The 12,817-nt window shown below is 39.3% G+C and overlaps 1 protein-coding gene across 3 annotated transcripts in view; it reads right to left on the bottom strand.

The window, feature by feature from the left end:
• BRD7 (bromodomain containing 7) overlaps positions 1–12,817 on the bottom strand; it is a 57,221-nt gene that overhangs the window by 35,647 nt on the left and 8,757 nt on the right. For all 3 annotated transcript variants that reach the window (XM_023726935.1, XM_004371679.2, XM_023726936.1), the window contains one exon: positions 977–1,106. In XM_023726935.1, coding sequence (XP_023582703.1) covers positions 977–1,106 — 130 coding nt within the window. The remainder of the gene's footprint in view (positions 1–976; positions 1,107–12,817) is intronic.

The following is a 12,817-nucleotide window of genomic DNA, read 5'->3' as shown; positions in this document are numbered from 1 at the left end:
GAGTTTTTTTAAAGGAAGATTCTAGAGAGTTTTATACTTAGCTTGTTTTCTTTCTGTATCGTTTCTCTGGTATTCACTATTAAACATCTTGTACAGAAGTGCAAAGAGGACTGGAAGCACTTTCTGATGAAGATCAAAGACCACAGCCTTCAGTATGGATTACATTTCAACATAAAGAAAACAAAAATCCTCACAACTAGACCAATAAGCAACATCATGATAAATGGAGAAAATACTGAAGTCATAAAGGATTTCATTTTACTTGGATGCACAATCAACGCCCATGGAAGCAGCAGTCAAAAAAATCAAACGACGTATTGCCGTATTGCATTGGGCAAATCTGCTGCAAAAGACCTCTTTAAAGTGCTCAAAAGCAAAGATGCCACTTTGAGGACTAAGATGAGCCTGACCAAAGCCATGGTATTTTCAACTGCCTCATATTCATTTGAAAGGTGGACAATGAATAAGGAAGACGAAAGGAGAATCAATGCCTTTGAATAACGGTGTTGGCGAAGAGTAGTGAATAATGTATCATGGAGTGCCAAAAGAATGAACAAATCTGTCTTGGAAGAAGTACAGTCAGAATGCTCCTTAGAAGCGAGGATGATGAAACTTTGTCTTATGTGCTTTGGACACGTTATCAGGAAGGACTATTCCTCGGAGAAGGACATCAGTCATACCTGGCAAAGTAAAGGGTCAGCAAAAAGGAGGAAGACCCTTAACAGATGGAGTGACACAGTGGCTGCAACCATGGGCTCAAGGATGGCAATGATTGTAGGATGGTGCAGGACTGGGCAGTGTTTCACTGTGTTGTACACAGGGTTGCTATGAGTTGGAAACTACTTGACGGCCCCTAACAACAACAAACAACAACACACTTTAACTTAAAAGCTAAAACCCAGTCGCTTTTCCTGGCTATGACCCTTGAAATATCTTCAGCTTCCTCATTCAGTACAGTTAATTCAGTTATTCCAACCTTCTTGTTTGGCTAAAGAGCTTGTGAGAGGCTTCTCAGGAGGCAAGTCTAGTCTTACTGGGGCCTGACACTGGAGGTCGTTTTCTGCCTCATTCTCCACACGGTCCCGATCTTGCTTCCTTTTATCCTCCTAAATGGAACAAAGGGAGATAATTTAGAAATCGTTCAGAACCAATACCTATAAATGTGTAAGTCATTTTAATTTCAGAGGAAAAAATAAGACATCACTGGGAAAAAAACAGATTCTTAATGAAATCTTAGTGTATTTACTGCCATCTACTGGAAAAGGAGAGAATAACGTGTTTGTAAAGGAAAAAAAAAGTATTACTATATGTCAGAAATAACAAGTTAAAAAATAATACTATTCACAAGTATTTCATATATGTATTTATACACACACACATTACTAGAATGCATACATTAGCTATATACAATATAATATACCCAGGAACACAGAGTTCATGACAGAGCAGGAGCAAGGTAGGGTGCAGAACTCAAAATTCTAGTAAAAAGATCAGATTTAATGGTTTGATTGAGACTGGAGGGACCCCAGAAGACATGGTCCCCGGACTCTCTGTTAGCCCAAAACTAAAACCATTCCTGAGGCCTACTCTTCAGACAAAGATTAGACTGGACTGTGGGACATAAAATGATACTCGTGAAGAGCGTGCTTCTTAGCTCAAGTAGAAACAAGAGACTAAATGGGCAGCTCCTGTCCGGAGGTGAGATGAGAAGGCAGAGAGAGTCAGAAGCTGGCTGAATGGACATGGGAAATCTGGGGCAGAAAGGAGGAGTGTGCTGTCACATTACAGGGAGAGCAACTAGAGTCATGTAACAATGTATGTATAAATTTTTGTACGAGAAACTAACTTGAATTATAAACTTTCACTTAAAGCACAATTAAAAAAAAAAATTTTTAAATAAATCTAACAAAAGATGCCCAAGACCTTCCTGGGAAAAATCATAAAGCATTACTGAAGGCTATAGTAGAAGACCTGAATAAAGAATAGATATACCACGTTTATGAACTGAAAGACAGTCAATTCTCTCCAAATTAATCTATAAATTTAATGTAATGCCAATCAAAATGGTAAAACAGGATTTTTCATGGACTTTGACAAGGTGATTTTATACTTTATCTTGAAGAGTCAGAACAGTTTTAAAAAAGGTCATAATAGGATAATTTGTCTTAGTAGATATTAGGTATCTATATAAAATAATAATTGAGATGATGTGAACTGGACAAAAGGATAGAGAAACAGATCAACAGAACAGAGTAGAAAACCCAAAACAAACCAGTGAGCATAAAAAAATCTTGGGATATCACAGAGAAGGCGTTAGAAATCAAAGAAAAAAGGGTGATGTTGGAACAACTGGGCAACTACACGGAAAAAGAAAATTAGATCTCTACATCTTACCACACACAAAAATAAATTCCGGATAGATTAAAGACTTAAATGTACAAAGCAAAGTTTTAAACATCAACAAAAATAGAGACTCTTTATGACCCAAGAGTAAGGAAAGGTTTTCTTAAATAAGGCACAAAAAAGGATAAATCATAAAGAAAAAATTTGATAAATTTGCCATTAAAATTATAAACTTTGGTACCTCAAATAAAGAAAAAACCCAAAACAACAAAACACATAGCTAAAAGGCTAGCTACAGACTGAAATGAAGTACCTGAAACACAAATAACTCATAAAATGTTAGCAGAGATTACAAAAGAGCATCTATAAATACATGTAAAGACAAATAACCCAATAAAAAATGGGCAGAGGCTATCACGGGTAATTCACAGAAGACGAAACTTGAAATGTTAAGAAACATGATATGTTGCACCTTAGCACCCCGGGAATTACAAAAGTCAAAAATGAGAAGGCATTTCACATCATTCTAATCGGCAAAAATTCAAATGTCTACAAATGCCAAGTTCTGATAAAAATTTAGAGAAATGGGACTCTCATACCTTGCAGGTAAGTGAGTCAACAGGCACAGTCACTAGCAGAATTAGCAATTGTGCACATGAGGAATATGTACACAGATCAAGAAGCAGTTATTCAACAGAACAAGAGGATACTGCATGGTTTAAGACTGGAAAAGGTGTGCGGCAGGTCGCATCCTTTGACCTCACTCAATCCACATGCTGAACAAATAATCCGAGAAGCTGGACTACATGAAGAACGCAGCATCAGGACTGGAACATGCATATGACACAGCCTTGCTTCCTGAAAATGAAGATGGCTTGAAGCACTTAGTGATGAAGGTCAAAGACTACAGCATTCAGTATAGATTATGCCTGAACATGAAGAAAATGAAAATTCTCACAACTGGACCAATAAATAATGGCATGACATATGGAGAAAAAAACTGCAGTTGTCAATGATTTCGTTCTATTTGGATCAATAATCAGTGTCTGTGGAAGCACCAGTCAAGAAATCAAATGATGTGTTGCACTGGGCAAATCTGCTGCAAAAGACCTCTGAAGTTTTAAAAAGCAAAAAGTCACTTTGACGATTAAGGTTATGTCTGATCCAAGCCATGGTCTTTTCAATTGCCTGATATGCATGAGAAAGCTGAACAATAAAAAACGAAGACAGAAGAATTGATGCATTTGAATTGTGGTGCTGGTGAAAAATATTGACTATTCTGTGGACCACCAAAAGAATGAACAAATCGGTCTGGAAGAAATACAACCAAATGCTCCTTAGAAGTGAGAATGGAGAGACTCTGGCTTACTTACTTTGGACACGTCAGCGGGAAAGACCAATGACCAGAAAAGGACGTCATGGTTAGTAAAGCAGAGGGTCAGTGAAGACGAGAGCAATACTTAGGAAGATGGACTGACACAACAGCCACAGTGGACTCAAACGTACCAACAATCATGAAGACGGCACAGGACCTGGCAATGCTTCGTTCTGTTATACAAAGGTTGCCGTGAGTTGGAGCAAACTCGACCCTACTTCTCAGCTATTCCTTGCCTGGCACATGTCCTAGAGATGACATAGTATACATGTAGAAAAGTATCAACTGCAGCACTGCTTTAGATAGTAAAAAATTAGGAACAAGGTTATGCCAACTGAAAGGATGATAAATTAATAAATCATGGTATATTCACACAGCAGGTAAAATACATGAGGTAAAGTTATACTACATCAACCTGAATAATACTGAAAAACATAATGTCTAGGGAACAAGTTGCAGAATAATTGTCTGTTACAAGATCAGTAGTGTAAAGCCGGAAAATGTGCAAACCTGTGTTGTTTACAGATATATGCATAAGTAGTAAAATTCTAAAAAATTTATGTGTGTGATGCACACTCAATTCGGGATGGTGGTTCTCTAGGGAGAAAGAGAGAGGACTGGGATCCTGAAAAGGTATACAGGAGCCTTCACCTGTATCTATACTCTCACTTCTTTAAAACAAACAAGCAAAAAGCAAAATGTTGAGACGCTAAAGTTGGAGAATTGGTATCCAGGTGGTAGCTTTATTATTTTCTATACTTAGCATTTTTTAATTTTTTATAATTGTACTTTAGATGCAGGTTTACAGAATAAACTAGCTTCTCATTAAACAACTGGTATACGTATTGTTTTGTGACACTGGTTACCAACCCCATGACATGTCAACACTCTCCCCTTCTCGACCTTGGGTTCCCTATTACCAGCTTTCCTATCTACCCCTGCCTTCTAGTCCTTGCCCCTGGGCTGGTGTACCCCTTTAGTCTTGTTTTATAAGGCTGTCTAATCTTCGGCTGAAGGGTGAACCTCAGGAGTGACTTCATCACTGAGCTAAAAGGGTGTCCGGGGACCATACTCTAGGGGTTTCTCCAATCTCTGTCAGGCCAGTCTGGTCTTTTTTTGTGAGTTAGAATTTTGTTCTACATTTTTCTCCAGCTCTGTCTGGGACCCTCTATCGTGATCCCTGTCAGAGCAGGCAGTGGTGGTAGCCGGGCACCATCTAGTTGTGCTGGACGTCATGGCAGTTGTGGTCCATCAGTCGTTTGGACCAATCTTTCCCTTTTGTCTTGGTTTTCTTCATTCTGCCTTGCTCCAGATGGGGTGAGACCAGTGGAGTATCTTAGATGGCTGCTCAGATGCTTTTAAGAACCTAGACGCTACTCACCAAAGTATTTTCTATACTTAGCATTTTTTTAAATTAAATTTTGAAGTAAAATTGGCCAAAAATGTCCATTTTAAGCTCTTTAGAGTCCAACTATCTGAGTTTTCAGAGTCTCAATAGATCTTATCAACTCGAAAAATTATCTTCTTGGCCTATGTCCTACTTTCTTTTTCTACTATCTAGAGCAGTAGCTCTGAAAGTGTCATCCCCAGACCAATATCCTCTTAGAATTTGTTTGAAATGCAATTTCTCAGGTCCCATTATGGTTCTCAAGCTTTAGTGTGTGTCAGAATCACCTGAAGGTCTTGTTGAAACACTGATGGCTGGGCCCCACCCTAGGATTACCAATGGGGTGGAGCCTGAGAATTTGCATTTCTAACAAGTTTACAAGCCAGTTGGTGCTGCTGCTAGTCCAGGGATCACGCTTTCAGAATGACTGAGACAGAGCTTCATGTACTTTTATTCTCAGAGTCCAAAGCACCTCATACAAATACATATGATCAGTTTAAAAGCTCCAATGTCATGAACTGTACTCAGTGTGCACTTGGTCCAGTACCATTAGTGTAGGTTGGCTGTGTCTGTTTTTAATACCTCATGACATGTTCTGTAGCAGTAATTCAAACTTTGGAAAATTCTGTATCTTTTGCCCAGAAAAACTGGCACCAATCTTTGTAGGCTGGCAGGTTTAGAACATCTGTTCTACGGGAAAAGACCCCAGAGATACAGATCCTTTCCTACGAAATGTGACAGCTTGAAAAGGCAGTAAGCATTTCTCACAAGTGGAAAGAACTAGGGCCCTGGTGCCAGAACCCCTATAATAGGGGTCAGCAAACTTCGTTTGTAAAAGGCCAGAGAGTAAATGTTTTAGGTTTTGTGGGCCATAATGTCTGTCACAACTACTAAACTTTGCCGTTGTAGTGTGAAAGCAGTTATAGACAATATGTAAACGAATGAGTGTGGCGGTATTCCGATCAACTTTACAAAAACAGATGGCGCTGGCCATAGTTTGCGGCCCTTCGGTCTAGAGGATCAAGTTCTAACTCCAGCTCCAACCGTAACACACTCTGTAACCTTGGGCAACTTGTTTACTCTCACCAGGGCTCTTTACCACTTGCAAGATGGGGATTTGACTGTGGATTTTATTTTACAGAGTCATTGAGAAGGTCATAAAATAGACAAGCTCAAAGAGTCTCTCAACTACCTTGTTAAGGATTGAACTGTGTCCCCCCAAAATACGTATCCCCTGTACCTGTGGTTATTTTGAAATTGGTATTCTTTGTTAGGTTAACGAGGCAGTATTAGTGTAGGGTATTTCTTACATCAATCTTTTTGAGATATAAAAGCAGATAAAGCAAGCAGCAAAACAGCAGAGATGGGGGAAGATAGATGCCATGCCACAAGATCGCTAAGGAATAGAAACGGGGAAAAAAAGGCAAGGATCTTCCCCTAGAGCTGACAGAGAAAGAAAGCCTTCCCCTAGAGCTGGCCTCCTGAATTCAGACTTCTAGCCTCTTAAACTGTGAGAAAATAAATTTCTGTCTGTTAAAGCCACCCATTTGTTGTATTTCTGTTACAGCAGCACTAAATAACGAAGACCTACTCCTACCTAGTAACTTTACCTAGTTATCTTGGTCTAAAGTAGACACTTTATTACTTAGTACGGCAAAAGAATATTGGTTGTCCCCCCTATCCAAAAGCAGAGCATTCCTATGAAACTTTTCATAAGCCAAAATAGCGTAAAGTGAATAAGCAATTACCATTAAGTTATATAGGAAAATTTTTTGAGCATTCCCAGGCCCAAAAAATAACCTACCAAATCACACCAAATAACAGATAAAACCTAAAATGACATGAACATATAGTAAAAGCAGGAATGATATGATAAATACACAGCCCTATAAAGCAGAAGTAACTTATGTACAGTGCGGTTTCACTCTTGCTGCTTGGGGTGCACGCTAACAGCCCACTGCAAAACAAAAGCTGAATGCGAAAACCCTCCTTGGATTTCTCTTGGTTAGCAAAACAGGTACTAATGTAGGTCTTTCATAAAAGTGAAGTGGCATAAAGCAAACTTGCGAAAAGCGGGGGATACCTGTATAGCCTTCTGGTCTAGAGAGTCCAAAAGAGAAAAGGAACATAAAAACATGCAATTAGAAGCTGCCCTAAACTGAACGGAGATGTTGTAACATGTTACTGCCCGACCGGGAAGCAGGAGCCCTAGCTTCTAGTTCACAAGCTGTGCCACTGTTTTGAGTCTTGGTTTCTCATCTAGAAAACAAGAGGCTTTCATATCAGTTCTCCCTCCACCTAAAATTCTGATTCCAACCTTTTAACTTTCTTTTTTATGATTTAGAATATACTATAGAATCCGACTGTAAATGTCACTTACTAATACATGTATGTAAAACCACAAGTTAACAGAGTTCTGGTTAATAGTTAACATACTTTGTTACATACAGAAAGCCAAACAAAAATGCTAGTGTCATTTAACTTCAGGTAGTCAAGAAGGGTTTAGTTAGTTTATAAAATGAGTTCAAATTCTGGCTCTGCCATTTACTAGCTATGCGATCATGGATAAGTTACATAATTCTTTGGAGTCTAAAATAGACCATAATAAATACCTCAGAGGATTATCTTGAGGATGAAGGAAGATACTGTCTGTGAAATATTAGCGCAGTATCTAGCACATAGTGGGCACTCACCAATTCAGGCAATTGATGAATAAATGAAGCTTACTGTGTGGCTGCATACCAAAACCAAACCAAACTCAATGCCATCAAGTCGGCTCTGACTCATAGTGACTCTATGGGACAGAGAAGAACTACCCCATAGGGTTTCTAAGGTGCAGCTGGTGGATTCAAACTGTTGACCTCTTCGGTTAGCAATTGAGCTCTTAACCACTGCACCACTAGGGCCTGGTGTGAATGCATAGTGGTGATAAAACACGAAAGGCCCTGCCCTTATGAAGCTCACAGTGCAGGGTAACAGCAGAGATGGATGTTAAACAACTAAAAAAAAAAAAAAAAATTTCAAGGAGAGAATAACTGTTGGGGGAATCCAATTTAGACTGGAGAAGTGAGGGAAGGCTTCCATGGGGAAATAACGTATAAGCTGAGATCTGAAGGACAGAGTATTTAGCCAGGTTGGGAGTGTGGTGGGAATAGCATTCCAGGTAGAGGAAATATCCTGTGTGTGTGAAGGTCTGAGGCAGGATGAAGGAACAGTGGCTATTTCCATAACTACAAATGCACTGTACTTTTTCAGACTAGATTCTAGTTTTGCTGAAATTTGTCTATGACTTGATGGCAAATTGTTTTATTAATTTATGAATAATACTTTTGAAGCACATCTTTGCTTACCTTATTAATATTAAAACACTCAATGTGTTATATTACAGACACAGTTGCCTCTTTTGCCGGAATTCCTTATAGGCAGGGGCCCATGTCTTACTCAGTTCTGTACTCCAGGCTCTACAATGCCTAGCATATTATGTGCGCTAAGTAAGTATTTATAGAATTAATGAACTACATGAGATAGCATGAAAGCATATGGATTAACAGCTGAAGTTCTTAGTTGCTGTTTTTTTTAGTAATAAGTACTGTCCTTTAGGCTGGCTACTTTTGGAGGCTAGATACATATTCTAATAATGCCTTCAATGTGTAAAACAATTTCAGAACTCCCTTTTAACAGCTGACTTAATTCATCAAAAAAATCAGTTTTATTACTTTGAAGCTACACTTCATTTTAGCCCTATGTTAAATCACCTGGCCTTATTCACAACTGGCTTGGTGCTACGTAAGTTTTGCTATGTATAAAATCAAATATACTGCCCAAGATGTACCTCTCTGATATACTTCTTGATTTCAAGTGTGAACAGAGTCTGAAAAATATTAAGAAATCTCTGAATAATGTGCATACTCTCCAAAAGGAGACTACTCTGAAGAATGTATAACTACTATGCTTTTAAAAATTTGCATTATAAACTTCAGTGATACAGAGGAGCAGAAAATACCTAAGAATCGTGAGAGGCTTTACTGTGAATCAAAAGCCATGTAGAAAAACCATCATGCAAAAACAAAACAAAAAACCCCCAGAACAACCACCCCCAGGTTGTAACTTTTTAAAGGTGTCTTAATTAAATGATTCTCTCCTTTCGAGTAGAAAGGCCCTGACTATACTAGTCAAAAATGCCCCAGGAGGTAGATCAACAGTGTTTCTCCCTACAGAGCAGTGATATTTAATACCAAACGGAGCATTAAGAGTACAACATGCCTTGGTTTCAACCAGACCATAATCTAGAGACCACTCCTATGAAAACATGTTTGTTTAGTTACTTTTTTCTTAAACATCTGGATGCAAACCAGTTGGCAACAAATTTGGGTGCTGGTGTAACTCTTACTATATAATACTGCCCTTTTCTGAAGATTCAGCCTTATGTTATCCATTCCCACATAATACAAAACATAAAATAGCTCATAAAAAATGCTTGTATCACTTGATCTAGTAATATGCACAAGTGGACAATTAAGTAAAACTATGGTGCAACAGGTGAAATTCTGTGTAGGACATTAAGCTGATAAAATGATGATGTATAAGAATCGGAGAAGTGTTTATAAAATCATTTTAAGTGAAATACTTTTAAGTAAAATAACACAACCATGTATCTGCATTATGATTACTACAAAACTACATATATATTTTACAAATAATAATTGCTACTTATCAAGCACATATTACATGCTAGGTTCTGTGCTAAGTGCTTCATGTATGTTAGCCCGCTTCTTATCATAATCCTATAAGACTGGTATTACCATCTCTAATTTCTGGATGAGAAAACTAAGGTTAAGTAACTTGCCTAAGGTCACACAGTCAGTGCTGGAACAAGAACTCAAATCCTGCCCTTAAGGAGTCTTTAGTCTAACAGAGAGGTTAAAACGGACACCAAATCTCCACTCTCTTCACAGTATACAGAAGAATAAAGTTAAGAGGCCAAGTTCTAGTTCTAAGGCCCCTGAGGTTTCTCGGAGCTGGGGGGGAATCAAAGAAGACTCTGCCTGGAAAGCTGCATTTAAGCTGGGCTTTAGAAATCAGACCAGAGTGATGTTACACTCTATGTTCAATCAACATGGGGTCAACTATATGCTCTGAGGGAAATGACTCTATTATAGCTGTTGTTGTTGGGTGCCATCTAGTAGGTTCTGACTCATAGCGACCCTACAGGACAGAGCAGAACTGCCCCACAGAGTTTCCAAGGAGCAACTGGTGGATTCGAACTGCCGACCTTTTGGTTAGCAGCTGTAGCTCACCATAGCTCTTAACCACTGTGCCACCAGGGCTCCTTATAGTAGTATAGTAAAAAATACACTTCATATTGTACAATTATATTTTAGTGTAAAGGATCGTATGTATAAAGACCCTAAATATTGTACTTTATAGGCTACTTCAGGTATTTTCAAAGGTGATATGACAACTTGATTTTCACTTATGTGCTGACTTTAGAAGGCAACCCCTGAACAGAATGCTACACCACAGCATAGATCTGAGGTAAGGAAGTCTGCATACCAAGCAGAGGAGTAAGAGCAATAGCATGGAGGTGAGTAAGTGTGAGGGTCTGTATGGGAAACACAATGTAGTTCTCTTTTTAAGCACAGAAGACATGAAGGGGAATGTCATGGATTGAACTGCATCCCCCCAAAATATGTGTCAATTTGGCTAGGCCATGATTCCCAGTATTGTGTGGTTGTCTTCCACATTGTGATCTAACTATCCTCCATTTTGTGATTAAACCCTTACTCAAGTCTCCATCCTTACTGAGTCATACCTTCTATCTTACGAGAGATAAAAGACAGAAGCGAGCAGAGAGGAGTGGGAACTTACTACAACCAAGAAAGAAGAGCTGGGAGTAGAGTGCAACCTTTGGACCTGGGGTCCCTGTGCTGAGAACCTCCTAGACCCAGGGGACAACAGATGCCAAGACACATGTAGACCTCCAAGGAACCAGGAAGCAGAGGCTGAAGAGACAAGGACCTTCCTCCAGGGCTGACAGAGAAAGCCTTTCCCCTAGAGCCAGCACTCCGAATTGGGACCTCTAGTCTCCTAAGCTGTGAGAAAATAAATTTCTGTTTGTTAAAGCCACCCACTTGTGGTATTTCTGTTATAGCAGCACTAGATAACAAAGACAGGGAGTACAGGATAAGATCTGAAAGGCAGTTGAGACCGCAGACTAGGGAGTATGAACTTGAATATTCAGGTGGTGGGCAGTCAAAAAGTTTCTGAGTGGAGGAATGATTAAGAGTTGAGCCTTAGTAACATTAATCAGATAACAGTATCTGAAAAGTACTGAAGAAAGCAGAGACTGTGTTAAGAAGACCGACTGAGAAGGCTTTTCACTGAAATAGCTCATGTGAGAAATCTGAATTCCTTTACTGAAATTCAAACCTGTTCTTCTGAAAAGCATAGTCCTAACCCAAATTATGTCTTGTTTTGCAAGTCAGCTTCAGGTTTAGATGCTCAAAGAAGTTAGGCCAGTCTCACTGCCACGAATGTTACCAGGGTAAAATGAGATAGTACTCGTTTTTTTAAAATCAAAAGCATTACTGTTGTTTATAAAGTGGAGGTCAAGTAAAACTTTTAATGAAACTACAAACTACAAATTATTCATATACAATAGGTTCCAATCAACATCTATTTTATTTCCCACTCTTCTGTTCCATGTATATACCTCCTGAGGTGGTCCTCTTAATCAGAGAAGATGATCTTCTCAGAGAAGGACTTTGCCTAAGAGTATATGAATACTGTTCCTCCCCTGACAGAAGGGCTATTTATTCAGTTACTTATTCAACAAATATTTACAGGACTCCTATTAAATAAGCCAGACTCTGTACTAGGCTCGGATGATAAAGATAAATAAAATATAGTTCCTGCCTTAAGGAGCTTGGAGCTGGGCTGGGAAATCAGATGCAAAGGGATAAATAAACTTAATGGCCTGGTACATCCTAACAAAGGAATGAGTAAAGTGTTCCGGGGGTCCAGGGGAAAGTGTTTCTCATTCTGCCTTGGAGAGCTGGGGAAAGTACCACAGAGGTAACAGCTAAAGTGTGGCAGATACTGCTGTGCACTTACCCAAAACTTTATTTTCTCCTTATCTAAGTAACAGATTCCTGATTTTTAGCAAGGTTCATTGTGCCCCTGACCCCAACTAAAAGAGGGTCATCCCCCCAGCCTCCCCAGCAGCTAGGCTGGCCACGTGATTAAGTTTTGGTTAATTAAGTACAAGCAGAAGCTATGAATGCCTTTTAGAAAACATTTTAAAAGGGAAAGAGCATCCTTTCCTTATGCCCCTCTTCCTTACTGCTGCATGGAACTGAGAGATGACAGTCACCAGCCTTTCCAGGCCAACAGGTGTCACACAGCTGACTCCCTCCAAGAAGAGACCAGAGGCAACTGCTGTTCTGAAAGTCCCTGGAGATTCAGAGTACATCTCGGAGGAGACTCTGTCTGATGACAGCACTAGCAAAGAGAAGCCCCTCTCGGGTGCGGGGAGATCGGAACTCTTATGCACTGCTGGTGGGAATGCAAAATGACACAACCATTTTGGAAAATGATATGGCACTTCCTCAGAAAGCTAGAAATAGACATACCATTCAATCCAGCAATCCCACTCCTAGGAATATATCCTAGAGAAATAGGAGTCGTCACTTGAATAGACATATGCACACCTA

The sequence above is a fragment of the Trichechus manatus genome, unplaced genomic scaffold (assembly GCF_000243295.1).
Source record: "Trichechus manatus latirostris isolate Lorelei unplaced genomic scaffold, TriManLat1.0 scaffold00014, whole genome shotgun sequence".
NCBI lineage: Eukaryota > Metazoa > Chordata > Mammalia > Sirenia > Trichechidae > Trichechus > Trichechus manatus.
Note: the sequence above shows the minus strand (reverse complement) of the source record. Positions and strands in the feature narration are given on the sequence as shown.